The sequence below is a fragment of the Oreochromis aureus genome, linkage group 19 (assembly GCF_013358895.1).
Source record: "Oreochromis aureus strain Israel breed Guangdong linkage group 19, ZZ_aureus, whole genome shotgun sequence".
NCBI lineage: Eukaryota > Metazoa > Chordata > Actinopteri > Cichliformes > Cichlidae > Oreochromis > Oreochromis aureus.
In genome coordinates this window covers 25,530,525-25,548,375 of record NC_052960.1, presented here as the reverse complement: position 1 = coordinate 25,548,375, position 17,851 = coordinate 25,530,525, and the positions used below count along the sequence as shown (strand labels likewise).

Genomic DNA, 17,851 nt, shown 5'->3' with positions numbered 1-17,851 from the left:
ATTTCACCAATAAATTACTTCTGTCTAAACCTAACCCTTTTCCTTTCAAATATAATATAGACTGTCATCTGCAAATGTGTGCACTGTCTGTAAGCACATAGCACAAAATAGACTTGAGTCTGTCAGCTGGCTTGATTGTTACATTTTACACCTGTATTTATCTCAAATCTTCTAGTCCTCTGCGAGATCCTCAAACTGCTCGTCATTCCTCTTGTGTCTCCCATGGCTGTGACTCATAATCTGCATGACTCAGCAAGGCTCTCCTTTACAGCTTGTACAGTTGAGCTACTGATCACACCAACACTGAGAAAAATCCACACACCTACACACACTCACCAACATCACAGAGGCTGCCCTCCCAGCCGTCTGGGCAGAAACACTTGAAGGAGTTGATCTCATCGATGCAAGTGCCTCCGTTCTTGCACGGAGATGATGCACAGTCATTAATGTCTGCAGGCAAAGAGAGAAGAGTTCTTTTAATACCCCGTTAATTTTCAAGCAAAGATCAAAACTGTTGATTTTTGTCTTTCACATTTTGTTTATTGAGATTCGTCCTTCCTTCTGCTGTACACCAAACTAAGTAGACCAAACTAAGACAGTCATGATTACTGAAGTGAGAGTCTGAATTACCGTAAGAATTATGTGGTTCCCAGTGATGGTAACTGATGATAAATATGTGTGTGTGGGTGGGTCAGCTAATAATGACTCACTCTCATGGCAGTAGGTGCCAGTGAATCCCGGATCACAGGAGCAGCTGAAGTTCCCAGCCGGCAGGCTGATGCAGCGGCCACGCGGTCCACACACATTGGATGAGATGTTCCACACCCTCTTTTTAGTGTCGTTAGTTGTGACGGCAACAGTGCAACTATCAATCACTTGGGGTAACGAAATGAAAAAGAGATGATCAGCAAGGGGAGAGCCTTCGAATTATTTGTCACAATTTTCTGACTGGTACATTTTTTAAAAATGTGAAGATGCTGGGTTACCTTCACATTGGTTGGTCTTGCAGTGGTCCTTGAGCTCTGAACAGGTTTTGCCCTCATAGTCATCCGGACAGCTGCAGTAGAAGTCACCGGTCAGACTGTGGCACTGAGCCTTGTTCTGACACGGGTTTGGGCTACAGGGGTTGTTCTGCAACTTCAGGAAGAAAAACAGAAAATGCATTTGTGAAATAGAACTACAGCAAAAGCATCAAACTGTCTTCTGCATATTATATAAGTTGGATTTAGTCCTTACCTCACACGTTGTTCCAGTGAAGCCCTGTGGGCATTCACACATGAAGCCGTGCAGCAGGGTGTGGCAGCGCCCGCCGTTCTTACATGGACTGCTACTGCACCAGTTCCTCTGAACCTCGCAGTGCCGACCCCCAAAACCTGGCTGGCAGACACACTGGTAGCCTCTAGCCAACTCCTGGTACAAAGATAAGAAGTCATCAAAGTGTCTGCTGACACATTTTATTTATAGAGGATAATTAAACTGTCACTTTTATTCAGATATGTTAAAACTTTCACCATGATAACTGCTGTGACATTTGGAAAGTTTCACATCACAAATATTTCAGTTTATAAGGAAAAAACAGTAGTTCAGTAAGAAACAGCCCAACACCTTCTTTACGTAATAGATGCAAAACTAACCAGCAGGCTGATGCAGCTTACTTGACTAACTTGATCAATACCATACATGGCATTATCTTTAATTCTTGATTTATCTGAAACAGGCTATCTTAGGCCAAACCCAAGTCCATATTTGAAGTTTTGTTGTTTATTTGTGTAACAAAACACACAAACTCATTCAGTCATTGAACGTTGATAACCTTTCAAAGTCATAATAGCCTTGAGCTTATTCTTTTATGCTTTGACAGGTACTTGGATGATTGACAATAAACATGTTACTTCTCCGTTACTGTCATCACATCAAAAATAAAATCAATAAAGACCTCATTATGTTTGAACTAAAAAGTCTCACCTTGCAGGTCCCTCCGTTCTGACATTGTCCGTGACAGCTGTTCATATCTGTTGAATAATCAATCACAAGAAAAATGTCAGACCTGAAACTGACTTTGACAAAATGGGCAGAACAGTGTTCAACGATGTAACGTGCAGCTGCTACAGGAAAGTGGTCGATGAAACCAAAGCAAAGTTTTCCATGCCTGGAAGAATTGCAGATTCAGAGGTGCAGATGAGCTGTGAGAATGTGCAACGAAATTTAACTTGCAGAGGAAAAAAAAAGCTAACCCTAAAGAGTTTAAGCAATTTAAGAAAAAAGTTTGATACTTTGGGAAAACATTGTAGTTATAGTTTTAGAAGAGTGAGCCAGTGTGTAGCAGGTACACAGCCGTAAGGGAGGTATATAAGAGACAGAATACAGCTAAAGCCCAGCTTCCTTGGCCGACAAGCTTCTCTTCCACCGCCATCTGCAAATCTCTGGATTTCTCAGTGGATGTTTTTCTTTTTTCTTTTTGTGCTTTCTAAGAAGATAAACAAACATTGTGTACAATGTAAAATATACTATATACATATGAATTATTAAGGACTATACTGGATAGCAACCCATTTTGTTGCTAGCACAGCACACCTGTGTCACCAAAGCATAATGAAATTCAAGTCAAAATGTTTTGGTCACATAATATGAACATGTGCTTTCTACTGTTGGAAGAAGTAATATTTTAAGGGGAAATTTTGATTGTTTTGCCAATAAATCTTTTACATTTACCACTGAGCTTAGAGATTGGACTTTCCAAAATTAAAGCTCAAAGATAAATGTATTATTTAATATATCTTTAATAAACATGATTAATTAAATAACTTGCCAAAGAAAGAAATTTGGTGGCATTTTTTTGCTAAAAATACGCAAAAACAGGTTAAAACTAGCATGCTTTTAAACCCCATGTGACTTTTTTCTGCAGATATTTTTTTCTTTATTTCGGGAAAAGAAATAACTGCAGTAAATACTATGTTCAGATATAAAAAGACGTTATCTATTATATTGGAATTTACTAGAATTTTGGTAGCAATTTTGATATCAGTAGACATTAATAGCATATTGCTATGCTGTTAGTGCTTCTAGAAAGCATCTAGAAAGACCATTTTTCCTGAAAAAATGGTTATTATTTTTGAAATAGGAATTACATGATGTAGATTTTCATGAGAAACCGTCTATGAGAACAAACACTGATTTACTGCTACAGTGGAAAAGAAGCTGGCTGGACAGAGGCCTCTGTTTTAGCTCCGTTTTCTACAGGTAGCTGGAAAGAGCTAAAGACTAATGATCTGCTGGACTGATACTAACTGATGTCACAGTTCTGGCCCACCCATCCATGAAAGCAGGCACAGTGATATCCACCAATCAAGTTTTTGCAAGCGTAAGCATTGAGGCACGGCTTCCCCGCGCACTCATTTACATCTGAAAAATGGAGATGAGAGACACAGAGAAAATGAATTAAAGCCAAGAACCTGCTCAGAAAGCCCGTCACCAAGCACAGCCTCCCGTCACACAGCCCACTGAAATGAAGGCCAAAGATCGAAGGTCTTTCCCAAACTTCCCTTTTAGCGACAGCTTATGTGCATTGTTGTTTTTTTCTTTTTTCATTTCATTTATGGGCTTTAAACGCAGACTTCAGGAACAAAAAATGCTCCATGGTAACTCAAAGTGCTGTGAATTATCCTGTAATATTTGACTCATGGTAACTCTTTCCAACACCTTGATTTATGGTTGTCATCCGCACTGGGCATAAGCTGTTTGTAGACCTGTTTGGAGCTGTCTCCAAAACCAATTTTGGTGCTTTGATGGTTACTGGAAACACTTCAGTAGCGCCCTACCACAGCGTAAGTTTAATTTAATTCCTGTATTGCTCACAGCTTTCTACACTTATTATATACATGACACATCAAGTTACTTTTTGCACAATGTGCAGTCATTTGCACAACCCACTGTCATTGTTGTCATCTGTTGTCTTGTGTCTGTATCGTTTTGTTCTGTCTGGTGTTGCATCGTCTTTGTTTTGTGTTTTTGCAATTTTTGCACAGTTGCACTTTATGTAGTCCTGTGTTGATTGTCTGTTATATGTCATTTGTAGCACCATGGTTCTGGAGGAACGTTGTCTCGTTTCACTGTGAACTGTACCACTGCACGTGGTTGGAGTCACAATAAAGCCACTTGACTTGACTTGATTTATTTAAATAAATGAACACTGAAATAAATGTAATGTGTACTAGGTAATATTTAATCAGACCACTTTAAATGATCCCAAATACTCTGGGTTGTTTTCAAACATGAAATTGCCAGCACATTTACAACGTAAAGTTCATGTCTGGATGGGTGTTTACTTTTCCACTGCCTCCCCCTACTCCTGCCATTTTGTCCTCATCCCCACCCCTAGGGGTTAATGTCTCTCTATTGCATTCCCTGAGGGCCAACCTGCGGCATTCCAAGTGGTCAGTTTCAGAGGCAGCACTTGCCGCTCCCACCGTGCCGCCTTGCCCACTATAAACCAACTCACAGTGCATTAATACTACTCCCAGGAGGTAAGCGGCACCTGTTAGCTTGCTGAAACTAAACACCCCAAACCCCTTCCCAAAACCCGAGCCTCCCCCCGATCTAAAGCACCCGTTCACTTCATCTCCCTCTCCCACAGGTACCACCCTGCTCCCTGAAAGGGGAAGTACTCTGAGAATAACAGGACTCGTAACACAAGCCGCTGCATTTCGGTTGCTCCTTGTGTATGTTTACAGGTTATAAAGTGTTTCCTGGCTGAAGCCGGAGCGTGTGAGGGCTCCGCTATGCTGGGGCGTTGCCTCACCGTAGCGTATATACTCCACTGTTACGGCCAGTCTGGAGCCAAAGATAACCCCCCAGTGGAGTAGATTTGCTCCCAAGGCTAGCAGTTGCCAGGCGGGGGGTTATTTTTAGCTTTACTCAAGTCACCTGGCTCAAATTGCAGACGATGCTCGGAGAGCGTCTCCGCTGGGCATGCGCATGCACAGACAGACACACGCATGAAATTAGTGGGCCTCTTGCAGTTATACTGCTGGTTAAACGACGTGGCAGGATAAACAAACAACTAGATATGCTGTGACTCTGCGCGCAAGTGCGGATGCATGGAATTCACCATAGGTGCCACACACATTGGCTTCACCACATATCATCTAGCATGCAGTGGTTTTTCAAATTAGGATTTTAAAATTAAGAATATATAAATTTATAAAGCTTCTATCCAAAAGATACCTAGTTTTATTTAAAAAACACATCAATTCATGATGTTGAGCAGCCAAAAAAAAGCTGTTTTTTTAGATCATTCATTAGATGGAGACAGACAGACATACCTATCTGGCAGGTCTTGCCTGTCCACTGTGGAAGACAGAGGCATTCGAAGCCGTTCTCCATGTCGATGCATGTCCCACCCTGAGCACAGGGGCTGGAGGCACATTCATCAGTGTCTGAAATATAAGACGTATGTTAAAGCTACAATCACAGCCACAGTACTTTAGTGTGGTACAGAAAACTATAGTTATATGCATCCATCTAAGTAATATTTGCCATACCTGGGAAATACCTAGACAGTTTTGCACCTCTCACCTTTAGCACAGGTTGGCCCAGTCCAGCCAGCAGGACAGTGACACTCAAACCCCGTAGGGACTTCGTGGCACGTCCCTCCGTTGGCACAAGGGTTAGACACACAGGCATGCTCCGCTAAAAAGAAAGTCAAATGTCTAATTAGATTTTTTTTTGAGTTTCTTCTGAGCTTTGTCCCAAATGTACTGTGGCCCAAAGCAAAGGTTCTTGGAACCTAAATTTTGCGTTGTATTTAGACTCTGACCGATTTCGCAGTTCTTGCCAGAGTAGCCATCCGGACAGGCGCAGTGGTATTCGTCTGGTTCCGTGTTCATACACGTTCCTCCATTCTTACAGGGTCGGTTGGTCCCACAGTAGTTCAGATCTGCACAGAGACAGAACAGTAAAATGTGTGCGTCAAGTGATATTTCTGGGAGAAGCTATCTGATAGATAACTAGCAGCAAAATTGTTACGTACGAAAGCCTCCCTGACCAAAAAATAATAATTAAATGCTTTGAGGTGTCATTATTCTGCATCTCTGTGCTCTTTAACTTCCAAAACACATCAGCCACCATCACTTTTTTCCTACAAAATGATGAATGTAGGGCATTTCTATCTCACTACCCTGCATCCTGACCAGTCTCCCCATGAGGCCAAGGTGAATCCAACAACAAAAGATCAAAGTCCTAAAGGACCAACAGGTTTTCTTTATTTCCAAGAAGCTGGACAACTGAAACGATGGACAGCTCCAATGGCATGAGATGTGAAATCCCTCTTATGACCTATTATGTCTGCTTACATTGTTGTCACAGTTATATTTTTCTTTGATCACTACAACCCAAGGACATTTTTTATTTACTGACTAATTTTTAAGATCACAGCTTAAATAAGCCTCAAGCATCTATTTAAGCAGTCGCTCCCTCTGCAAGCCACTTGTCAACCCACCTCCAACCCAGCTCCTCCATTTCACGCTATTCATGTTGTTTCTGACTTAATTAATTCCATTCAAGTTATATGCTGCTGCCCTCCCCACAAAACGGAGGTATACTGCCACATGTCAATTAGTGCACACAGAACAAGAATCCTGTGTTGACTAACGTGGCCCCGTCAGAGCTAGCGTCTGTAATAAATAACCCTAAGGATTGTTTTCAGACAGGAGATGAAAAGAAGATCTGCTTGTCTTGGAAATTCTGGCTATGTTGAAGATGGATATCTTAGATCTTAGAAAACATATTTAACTTCTGACCTTTATCACACAGCAGGCCTCCCCAGTTCTTCTCACAGTTGCACTGCCAGGGCTGCTTGCAGGTACCATGAACACAGCCTGGGTATGGCAAGCACTCCTCACACAAGGGACCCTGCCAGCCATAGTTACACCTGCAATACAGAGAAAAGAAACGTCCTTAGTTTTATTACCAAATACTTTTGCTGTTGATGCAAACAGCACACCTGGGAGGCTGTTTTTGCCTCCTCGCTTCTTTCTTTTCCTCAATCAGGAGCAATATAAACCCGAAAACTGGGTACAGACAGTTAAGCTCCTGAGGACTGAATTACTTGTGCCATTACTAATAAATAAAAGCACACAGAGAAGAGGGAGTACAGTGGGTGAGTGTATTTATTAGCAAAATAAGTGCCTCTTATTTCACACGCACAATAAGAATGTGTTCTTAATAGCACAACCAGCTCGAGGGAGCATCAGGCACACAGACACGCTTAAAAATGCGAGGGGAAAGGGTGGGGGGTGGGAGGATTTAGCCTTGAGAAAGAGTGATAGTTACGTATTGTTAACAATAAAGTCATTTAATACTTCTACGATGTCGGGAAACACTGAGGAGCACTTGATGTCATGCCATCGTGCCAGTGGGACATGCCTGGTGAACACGAGGGATGCTGCCGGGTGCCAAAAAAAGGACAATTTATGGAGTTCAGAGAGGGAAGAATTCTGCATACATGAAGGGTCAGCGAGTACAAACGTCACTGTACTTGACTGAGCCACACATTACCACTGTGACACTGCAGCTGAACATCACAGCAGGACAAAGCATCTTCATCGAGGTGAGTGACATGTTTGCTGCCACTCCTAATCATAGAACACGCAGTGCCAGGGGACATTCCTGAGTGTGTTGTGTGTGTGTGGGTCTGCAAATATCCCGTCATGCCTACTTTCATGTGCACATTCATTCACATTTCCTACAAAGTTTCAGGTCAATTATTCAAAACTAGCTTATGTCTTACTGCTGTAGCACTTATATATGAAATATGACTTCACCGCTAATATAAAAGTCCAACAGTCACTTGAAACAAGACATAATGTCTCATCAGAAGTCTTCAAATTGTTCATTTTGCCCACATATTAGTGCAAAACTCCCAAGTATTAAGTATTAGCAAAAAACTGCACTTTTATTAGAGTTAAAGCCTTCCTTGGTGTATAATACTACTTATATCATCAGAGGCAATACTGCAATCTACAAAATACTGTCGATAAAAGAGAAAAGTGACCTTCTAAGAGCCCCGCCCATTTTGTTTGTTTGTGCATTTCTTCACACAGACGTCATGCACACCGTGTCTGCTCTCTGCCCTCTTCCTGTGCCGTGAGCGTGGCTTGAGGGCAAACTTGGAACGGGTGGTTTTTTTTTTTTTTTTTTTTGGAGCAAGGCTTAGTCGTCTCGAAGCAGAGGCCGGCACAGGGTTAGCTAATCTGTTGGTATATGGCAGCGCTCTGTTATTCCAAGACCAGCGATAACCTTGCCCCACCTGTCCTGTCATTTCTCCGATGGGGCTATTTTGGGGCCCGCAAAACCCACCTCCCCACCCAACCAGCCCTCCTCTCCTTCGACTCTCACGAACACTTCAAAATGGAGGCCGACCAAAAGACCAAAAGGCAACGAAATGTGTCTCTGTATCCTGCTGTGATGTGCTGTAGTACACTGGGACAATAACAGGCGGGACAGCACTCAAAAATGAATGTGAGTGGGCCCTGGTGTCCAGGAAAACTATCAGAAACCAAAAGAATAAAGCCTATTTGACCCAGGATCACATTTATTATGGTAGCTAATTTCAAATTTTGCTCTAATGCTCTTTAAACTCAATTCATGCAAAATGCTAACAACATATTTTCTGCAGCCTGTGACCTTTCCTATTAAATAAGCTTGGAATTCCTGTATGGGGTATCAGGCAAACAGAGTCACACTTAAAACAAAGAAAGAAATGGAGCAGTGACCAAGTTCTGATTACATCAAAACATGCACAGACAGTTTGGTCTCATGCACAACTTGCAAGCTGAAATGCTTTCAACTGTATGCATGAGTGCAATTTTCATCTGATCTCGCTCTGTATGTGCAATTCACTTATGCATATGTGTGTGTTTATGTGTCTGGGAGACAGTGCTATGTATTGTTTACTACTGTATGCAGTGTTGTCCGGCTCTGCGGTTGGCAGCAGTGCCCTGCACACTGTCAGCGGTGGCAGAGCGGACAGCCTGTCTGGCTGCAGTGTGGGAGAGCAGGGAAATGGTTTCGGGCAGCCACAGGCCAAGGGTGGCATTACCCACAAGCACCGTCACTGGGCTGCTGCTGTCCCATCAATGGAGGGGGCCGTGGGGGCCAAGCCAGGGCCTAAAATATCCCTCCTTTACCACAAAACCCCACGCCCCGCCGCTGCCCCTCAGACAAACCACACCCTGAAGACGGGACGGTGGGCCGAGGTAGAGGGGGCTGTGTGTGTGTGAGTGTCTGTGTGTGGGACCGCTGAATTATTTACAGGCAAGTCTCGCGCCCAAATCCAGCAGACGGACTTAGCCTGCTGTTGCCTAGCTACATGTTTAGTAGTGTCACATGAGGGAGCGTAGGTTGTGAATGCGCTGTGTGTAAGAAACAAGATCCCAAACACACATTTTTAGTTTCCTTCTGCCAGGCTAAGATGCTTTTTTCCCCCTGTTTCTTTCTCTTTTCTCTTCCCTCCAAATTTCCCAGACATTAACCCAGCAACTACTTCTTCTTCTTCTTCTGTTTTTTTTCCTCCTCTCTGACTTCTTCTGACATCACATTCGCTCTAACTTGTTCGGTATGCGTTCGCTCTGACACGGTTTTCTATTGGAATCATATTAATACAAGCCCGTTTGTTTTGCGAGATCGCATTACGTGTGATTTTTATGGAGCTGTCAATCAATTTGCACCTGACACCACAGGCTGAGCCACACTGTAACGTTTGACAGGCACATATTTGCGGCTTAGGTGGCTGTCTTCTGAATAAACGGATCCTCCGTGTACATTATTAGATTTACGTGTTTTGTAAACGGTGAAATTAGATTTTTAATTAAAGGGCCTGTATCATCCATCAAAATAAAGTGGAAGTGGCTGGATCCATTTAAGACTTTTCCACTGACTCCATTGAAAGGGGGCTAATTATATTATACCTCAAATAATGAAGGCAGTGTATATGCAAGTGATCCCCATGAGCCAAAAGGTCATGAGAAGACTTCAAACTGCTCTAAACGTGAAGTTTTATATAGTTTTTTTTTCTCTTGGACCTGTATGATGTCAAAGACAGGGGATACCCTTAGTAGGTTAGTCTCACAGGAGCCCCACTCACCTGCTGTTATCCAGTAAGAAAGTTGGCTTAAAGGGAAGGCATAGTTAGCTAAAACACCTTGTTTTAGACGGTGAATTCACTTAAATTAAAGATCGATTAAGGCTAAAGTACGAAGTTGGTGTGATAGACAAGGGACTGTTTGTTTTTCTTCCGAATAAATTGTGACATAGATCAGCATTTCAACCTTAACATTAATATATAATACAAATAAACCATTCAAATGCAATTTATTTCATAATTTATTTCATGTCAGTTTTTCTGTGCTCAAGAGTGTTACCTTTATTGTCAGGTGTGTCTGTTTTAGTTTTATTCTCACACAGTTACGCTTACAGTTTTGTTATGTGTTCGTATTAATGTGAACTATCCCTCGACTCTCTCTTTCTCTTTTGCTTCTTCTCTTTCTCAGCGCTGCGCATATGTGCACTCCTGACAGCGATGAAGCTCCAAATCACATGTTGAGGCACATTCCAGGGTGTTGCTTTCCCTTGCAATCCTCTGGCCATTTTCAATGAGAAATGTCAGCCTCATCAAACCTAATCAAACCTGCCACAGTGTAAAACCCTAACCTCCCTCCCTCCCTTCTGTCAACGCTGCTCTCCTGATGTTTCCAAATACTTGGCACTATGTGTGTGTGTTTGTGTGTGTGTGTAGTTTGGCTTTTTAAAGCTTGTGTTCCACTCTGTCTAAATGTACAGTTCAGTTCCAAATGTAATCAAATCTAAATATCTCTCTGCTGCCATCTCTGCTGTTCACATAGCTGTAAATGCTTCATCAGCCTTTTTTAAATGCTTGTTGCTTTAAGCAACAACACTGTAGCTGGTGTAGAAGTACTGGTCTCATACTTTTCATGAACACACGGGAGCCATGAAATACAATTTTTTTGGAGCAGTAGCATCTCTGATTTGTTGTTTTGGTATCTCATAGAACGTTCATCCAATGAATTATCAAGGCTAAATTACTCAGGTAACGCACAGCCAATTGCTAGCTGCCAACCGCTAGACAACAGTGTGTGTTCTCCAACTGGTTTAAAAATGTTTTCTGAGAGTTGTTGGTAGTTGGAGAACATGAAATTGGTCACAAATATATATACAACCTCCTTGTGATTGTTTTGGTCAGTAGCAGGTTGTCACAGTCACGGTGTAGTGAAAATGTAAACCGTACATGGAGAGCGGTTTCCTTAACTTTTTAACTTGTGGTCAGCCAAAACTTTTACTTTGAAGACGATCATTGTTCACTTCCTTTTTTATGAGATTGAGGTTTGCAGACAAATCGACATCTTTCAAGAAACTGACGTGTGACTGCATCTGTTAGTGACCATCAATCTGCCCACAAGAACCACTCAGGGAATAAATTTTTTTCTCCTAGTGACTCAACATTTTCATGGGGTCGATGACATGTCTCTTAGCCTCTGTCAGCCAAAGCATAATGAAGGTTATTTGTAGTGAGGTAAATTCTCTTGGTTTTGACACGTAAAATGTCATTTAAGTAATTGGTATTTCTTATTTCATGTACTTTGTGTCATTTGTATAAATGGACTTCATTACCTTATTATATATTTATATTCAAGGTACTCACAGACTGTATATTGACCTATAATTTGAGTTACCATTAGCAATCAGTGACATTGCCCTCAGTGCCCCCTGTCTTTATTCCCGCTTGCTGTCTGTAGCTTTGTGCGCGGAATCCACACTTCCTAACATAAGAGTGCCAGCCATAACAAGATCCAGGATAGGAAGAGGTGATGTGGGCTCCAGACACTGGAAGAGGGTGGTGGAGGGAAGGGACTGCGGGGAGGTACGGTGCCTCTCTGTTGCTGGAGAGGGATGAGGAAGGAAACATGGAAGAAAAAAAAAAAACGAAAAAAAAAACAGGCTGCTTTCTCTCTTTCTGTGTGCGGGCAAGAGCAGGCCAGCTTTAGAACAGGAAGCAGAACAATAGCTTCTGGATCAGAGTGGAGCTGAGGGATGGAGGTGGAGGAATGGGGGGCAATGCATCACACTGGGATGGGGGAGTTTGAGTGATGCGGGGTCGGGCTGCTTGGTATGTTATTAACAACCCCTCACCCACTCACCACTCTGTTGTGTCAGGACTGTTATTCTCATTAAGTCCCTATGTGTTGGAGGTGGTGGTGGTGATGGGGTTTCCATCCAAACAAGAACATATTTTCCATCACTTGACAACAATGCTGTAAGAGAAACAAAGTGGTGCATAAAAAAAAACTGGAGGTGACTTACTTGCATTCTCCCGGCACATTACAAATCCCGTGGATGGGGCTGCAGCCTTGTTTGCAGATGGCTTTTGAGAAGGAAAAGAGAAAACGACATATATAAATATTGGTCCAAAAATTGTGAAAAACTCTTGTATTTAGAAGCATAATAAAGCTAACATAAAGCATTTGAATTCTTTTGAGCTTTCAGTTATTAAAATGTCCTTCCCTAGCCCTCCTTGCTCGTGAAAATGCAGAGAAACTTCGCTGTTGTAACAATGGATGGATGAACTGTCAAGAGAGCTGAAGGTGCCTTCAGCAATGACAGGAATTTCCAGACATTCTTCACATTCTTGCAAAGTGACATTTGACACGAATTTCCGTGAACTTCTGAATTTCATCCAAAAAGGACAATAAGGAAGGAAAAACTTGAATGAGGACTGTTTATTTGTACCTGGCTGCTTTTGGCTTTCCAAAAGTGGTAAGTAATAAAAAGAAACATTTAAAAACAAAACACCAAAATAACCAACAAGAAAAGCGGAAGAGGATGCCAGTGAGAGCTTCGAAATGACAGTTTTGATTCCTTTTGATTGATTGCACATAAACCAGTACTCCTCCATAAAAAGTGCTGCGATTTCACTATGAAATAGTGAGAAATAGATACATTAATAACTGGTTATGACACTGAAGATTTAAGGTTTAGATTGCATTATTTAGTTAATTTTTAGTTAAGGATTAATTATTTTTATTTATTAGCGCACCTTCTTATTAATATTATTACATGGTAGATTGTGTTGCTGTTTGCAGTTTGACTGATATATTTTTTCCTACCTTTGTTGCAGTCAGGCCCTGTCCAGCCCTCCATACATTCTTGGTTTCCAGTTTGGTCGCACACATAATGGCCGAAGTAGTCATTGCGTGGACGGCATACTTTATTGCATTTGGTGCCATAGTAGTTTTCGTCGCAGCGCACACGGATGGTGTAGCCAATACTAGCAATCAAAGTTTTATATTCCACCATTTGTTTCTCCTCTCCAGGGTTAATCATTCCTCTGTGGATGCTGCGCACTATCAGTAGCTCATCATCTGCACAAAGCAAAAACAGATGATACAGAAACAGATGTTAAAAAAATGCTATGACAGATTATGCTTGTTATTTACTCAGTGGACAATTTTTCCTTTTAACTAAAAAAAACCCTGCAGTTCATGGAAACAACGTCAGTCGATTTTCACAAGCTTATCTCTCCCAGCTTTTTAGGTCACTATAGCTGGTTACCAACTGCATAGCAATGGAAGATTCACAATACTGAATGATGAATGCTTGAGGCCCCAGTGCAGAGCCTTGTGGTACTCCGTGACTAACTTTCCTGTTGCTAAACTGACTAAAATCAAGTAGCGTCATTAGTGCTGTTTATATGTTAAAATGTGCACTAATTCCTGACAGATTATCTTTGCTACAGTCACAACTTGTACTGTGAAAAAATCCAAAGCCTGTCAACTGGTGATGCAGTTCAAATTTTGCCTCAAAAGGTATACGTGGACAGACATCCTTTCGCAGTCTAGGAAAAGTTGAAGTAGTGATTCATTTTCACGTATACAGAAAAAGAACAAAAAACACAGAAATGCTCAGAAGATCTGGTGTTTTGGGTCATTTAGAATGCAAAGTCTGAAAAACAAAACTTCTGAATGGCACTGCGTAGAACAGTGCTGATGCCAGTTATGAGATTTAACCGTACTGAACTTGCTGTTTAGATCAGATAATCCAAAAGGCTTTCAAGAACAGCTGTCGCTAATACACATCAGAGAGAAGGTGTAACCTCTGGTCAAGCTTCACTCTGTTCTATAAAGAATGTGGTAAAAGAAAAAAAAGTTGAGGAAAAAGAGTGAAAGAATCGGAAAATTAAGCAAGCACAAGCGAGGTCTGCGAGGGCTTGATAACCGAAATGCTTTTTCAGTTTTCCTGCTTGGTGAAATGCTTTTCAGGCCCCCTCCTCTCCTGCCACCCACTTTCAGGATATCCAGCTCGACTTCATCGGAGCCAGGCCGGAAATAATAAGAGACGGGGAACAGGCAAGGAAGGGCGACATAGGAAAGGCCCTTTAGCTCGCTCTCAAGGAACAGAAGCACCACGACCCAGCAGGCTTCTCTGCTTTCTCTTGCTTTTAGAGAGTGACAAGGTGGAGATGGACTGAAAGACTCGTCTTTCTCTCCTGGGTCATAAGCTAAACGCTGACAATGCTGTTAATGATATGTTTCCATTATAACTTGGGTTGCCTTTAGTTTAGCAAAACTTTTCCTTTCAAAATGCAAATTATCTATGCAAAAAAAAAAGCCCCAGAGACAGGACTACACCTTAACGTTTGATTCAGATTTTCATTCAGTAAGTAAGCATTGAGTTTTCATTTTTGGAATAGGGATGCGGTTGGCTTTTTTTATACACGTTTCGAGATCTATATAGTCATCTAAGCTGTCTCAGCTCAAGTGTCAGACACTCTTTAAACTCACGCTCAGTTCACATCATTGTTGCTAGCTTAAAATGTAATGTATTTTTTTAAGTTGTGATGAGTCACGGGTAGATCTGAGCTGAGAAACCCAGGAGACTGGCCATAGTCACATGAAATGTCTATCGCAGGGTTAGTCCCACCCTGTCTATTTTAGTCTATATGTGACATTATTTACAAAAAGGAACATTGTGTTGCAATAAATAAGCTCCACAACTAGAGACTGAAACCATAAACTCATCAGGGGAGTGTTTACTCAGGTCATGCATCAAGTGAGCAGTGGGGTAATTTTCTCATAGTTTTAACTTACAATCAGAGGCAGCAAAGGTGACACCCCCTGTTGGCCTTTAAAAGTAATGCACATTTAAAGCATTCCCATACTGACTTTAGATTACAGCAGGAAGGTATGTCCACCTTTACATTACTGGATTTAGCCACTTTTCACACCCCTTTAGTCATGGCAGAAGAATAAGACTGTGAAGTTATTTTTTTAAAATAACTTTTTAAAAAATATTTATGGTCAGTAGTTATGGTAATATAATACCTTAAATATATTTGTGAATGACATTTACCCTACAATAGCACAACTGCCTAAGTTAGAAAGTGTAGAAAAATGACTGAAAAGCTAAAAGACCAAGAATCCATTTTCACACTGTCCTGATTTACTGAGACTCACTGTGAGTTAACACACTGCCACAGATTTCAGTCCCACACCCACCACCTGAAACACCCAGGCACTCACTCACTGCTGTTCATCTCCAGCAATTAGATATAAAAATATAGACCAATCATGAGCTCCCTCTGTAGTGGAGGAGACACACTAAGAGAGGCCGTTGTTACTAGGGAGAGCAGGCGAGGGAAGGCCATTTAAAAACCAGCTTACATAAACAACGAGGGGCTTCAGATCCGAGCAGCTGATCATGTCAAGAGCAGCACGATTGTCTGTGCTTTCAAAGAGAGGAATTCATTTTAAAAACGTAGAGTGACAGCTTTGTCCAACAGTTTCAGTTGTCAGGCAATGTGCGACACAGTTCATGGGACAGGAGAGCTTTGAGAGGGGCTGTGGGTCTTTGAACTTTGACCTCTTTCTCTACCTGACATCTAGCATTTTGCAGAAGCTGTTGTTACTGTTTTTTGTTTGAGTCTGCAAAATCTACACCTGTTTCCTCACAATTTCTCCAAACCAATTGTCTGAACAAGACACAGGGCTGTGACTATAGCTGAGCTGATAACAAAAATCTGTCCAAACTTTTCTTTCTTGCTTAAAGACACCAACAAACCGAACACTGAGAATGAATGCCAGCACAGTGACGTGACGCTTACATTCTCCAGTGAAACCATGAGCTTATGACTCGGTTGGCAAGGACTTACTTTGCTTTCTGAACCATCTTCCTCCAGGTGTACCACCTAACTTTTACAGCCATTTGTCATCTCCCTACTTTCTTAAGGCAACTGTAATAAACCTGTTTTTTTTCCCATAAATATTAATGGAGCAGTCCTCTCATCGGAGGATTTGTTGTGACCTGCTTGGCACTACAGACGGATCTGAGTTAAATGGCAAATTGAAGGGCAAAAAATGCACTAAATCAACTCCTTTCTTTGATTGCCAAAACTTTATCATAAATTATTCGATGGCAGTTAATAGTTTGGCACAACTCAGCAAAGGACTCACTGATATTTCTCATCAGTGAAAAAGCAAATCACTCATTTTTGAAAGTTGAAATCATCACTACGTGCAGAGGCCTCTCCAGGTTTCCATTACATTCGAGATTTAAAGGGGAACCTCAAAAAACCACCGTCATCTCCATTGCAGACGTGTAGCTCGCTGATGTATTTTTAATAGTTTTAGGACCAAAGCTGAGCTTATCTCTACAGAATGCTACCACTTTTTTAGCATCATTCACACTACCATCCAATCAGTCTCACATGCAACCCGGTGTCAGCATAATTCTTCCCAATACACCAACAATGCACCAGCTCTGATGCTCAATAACATCTCAGTCCTCTCTTCCCAAGCTATTTCTGTTTTGCTTTGCATCAGGCGGGGGGGCTTCCTGAAACATAAACAACCTTTGCGAGGCCTTCTTTTTCCTGAGGCCTCTGCAACCTGCAGTCCAGGCCTGTTAATGCATACACTGAAACGCAGGCGAGGAAACTCCCCTCGTATGCTCTCAGAATATTTACCAGAAGTTCAGAGGAAAAATCGACACATCGAGACATGTCACACTTTAATGTTGTTGTTTAAGTGCTGAGCTGCTGATAAAGTGTTAGATATTTTGGGAAAAGAGCAATACTTCTCTAATTACTCTGAATTAAACAAAGGTAAGCCATGTTAATTATCCCATGACAGTGAGTCATGACGGTGGACTTATCATCGAAGACTGAGCAGCAACCAGGGTTTGTGGTTTGAATTTGGATTTTGTCTGATCACCAGTCTAAAAATAATCAATTCATAATGATATAAATAGCAGACAATAATAAAGCAATTGACTATGATTGCTGTTTAATAAACTGTGTAATAAAAAGTAATAAAAAATGTATAATAATAAAAGCTTTTATAAGATTTTAGACTATTTACAAAAATTCCACAGACCAAATCTGAAAAAGAACCAGTAGATTAATTAATCAAACCAATGTTTATTACACAATGGTCACTACAGACTGAAGTCTGGCCACTTCTCTGGTCAACCCGCATGACCAGGGCTGGCTGTGGCTCAGGAGGTTGTCCACTCATTGGAAGGGCGACCTCAGTCCCTGTACTCAAACTTAGCAGTTTGTTGAGGCTGGAAATGAAGAGGGACGGCCTAAATCATGCTCAGATTTCACCACCCCAGCAGATCCCTAACCATACTCCAAGGACGATGCAACTGCTTTACACATGAAAAAAAAATACAGTACAGAGTAAACAGGGTTTGGGTTGGAAGACATTCAAAGCATTCATTTCTGGGCTCCTGGGCAAAGCTCAACTTGATTGGGACATCCCTACGTAGATTCCTATTCTTG

The 17,851-nt window shown here is 41.6% G+C and overlaps 1 protein-coding gene across 2 annotated transcripts in view; it reads right to left on the bottom strand.

Annotated features, from left to right (window-relative positions):
• Positions 1-17,851, bottom strand: part of LOC116310697 (protein jagged-2-like) — a 51,151-nt gene that overhangs the window by 13,608 nt on the left and 19,692 nt on the right. The window contains exons 4-15 of one of the 2 annotated variants that reach the window (XM_031727563.2): positions 13,179-13,433; positions 12,376-12,436; positions 6,798-6,928; positions 5,816-5,935; positions 5,575-5,688; positions 5,322-5,435; positions 3,289-3,402; positions 1,966-2,012; positions 1,237-1,410; positions 987-1,137; positions 711-875; positions 337-450 (exon numbers count right to left, since the gene is read on the bottom strand). In XM_031727563.2, coding sequence (XP_031583423.1) covers positions 337-450; positions 711-875; positions 987-1,137; positions 1,237-1,410; positions 1,966-2,012; positions 3,289-3,402; positions 5,322-5,435; positions 5,575-5,688; positions 5,816-5,935; positions 6,798-6,928; positions 12,376-12,436; positions 13,179-13,433 — 1,560 coding nt within the window. The remainder of the gene's footprint in view (positions 1-336; positions 451-710; positions 876-986; positions 1,138-1,236; positions 1,411-1,965; positions 2,013-3,288; positions 3,403-5,321; positions 5,436-5,574; positions 5,689-5,815; positions 5,936-6,797; positions 6,929-12,375; positions 12,437-13,178; positions 13,434-17,851) is intronic. The other variant, XM_031727564.2, reaches the window with a different exon arrangement.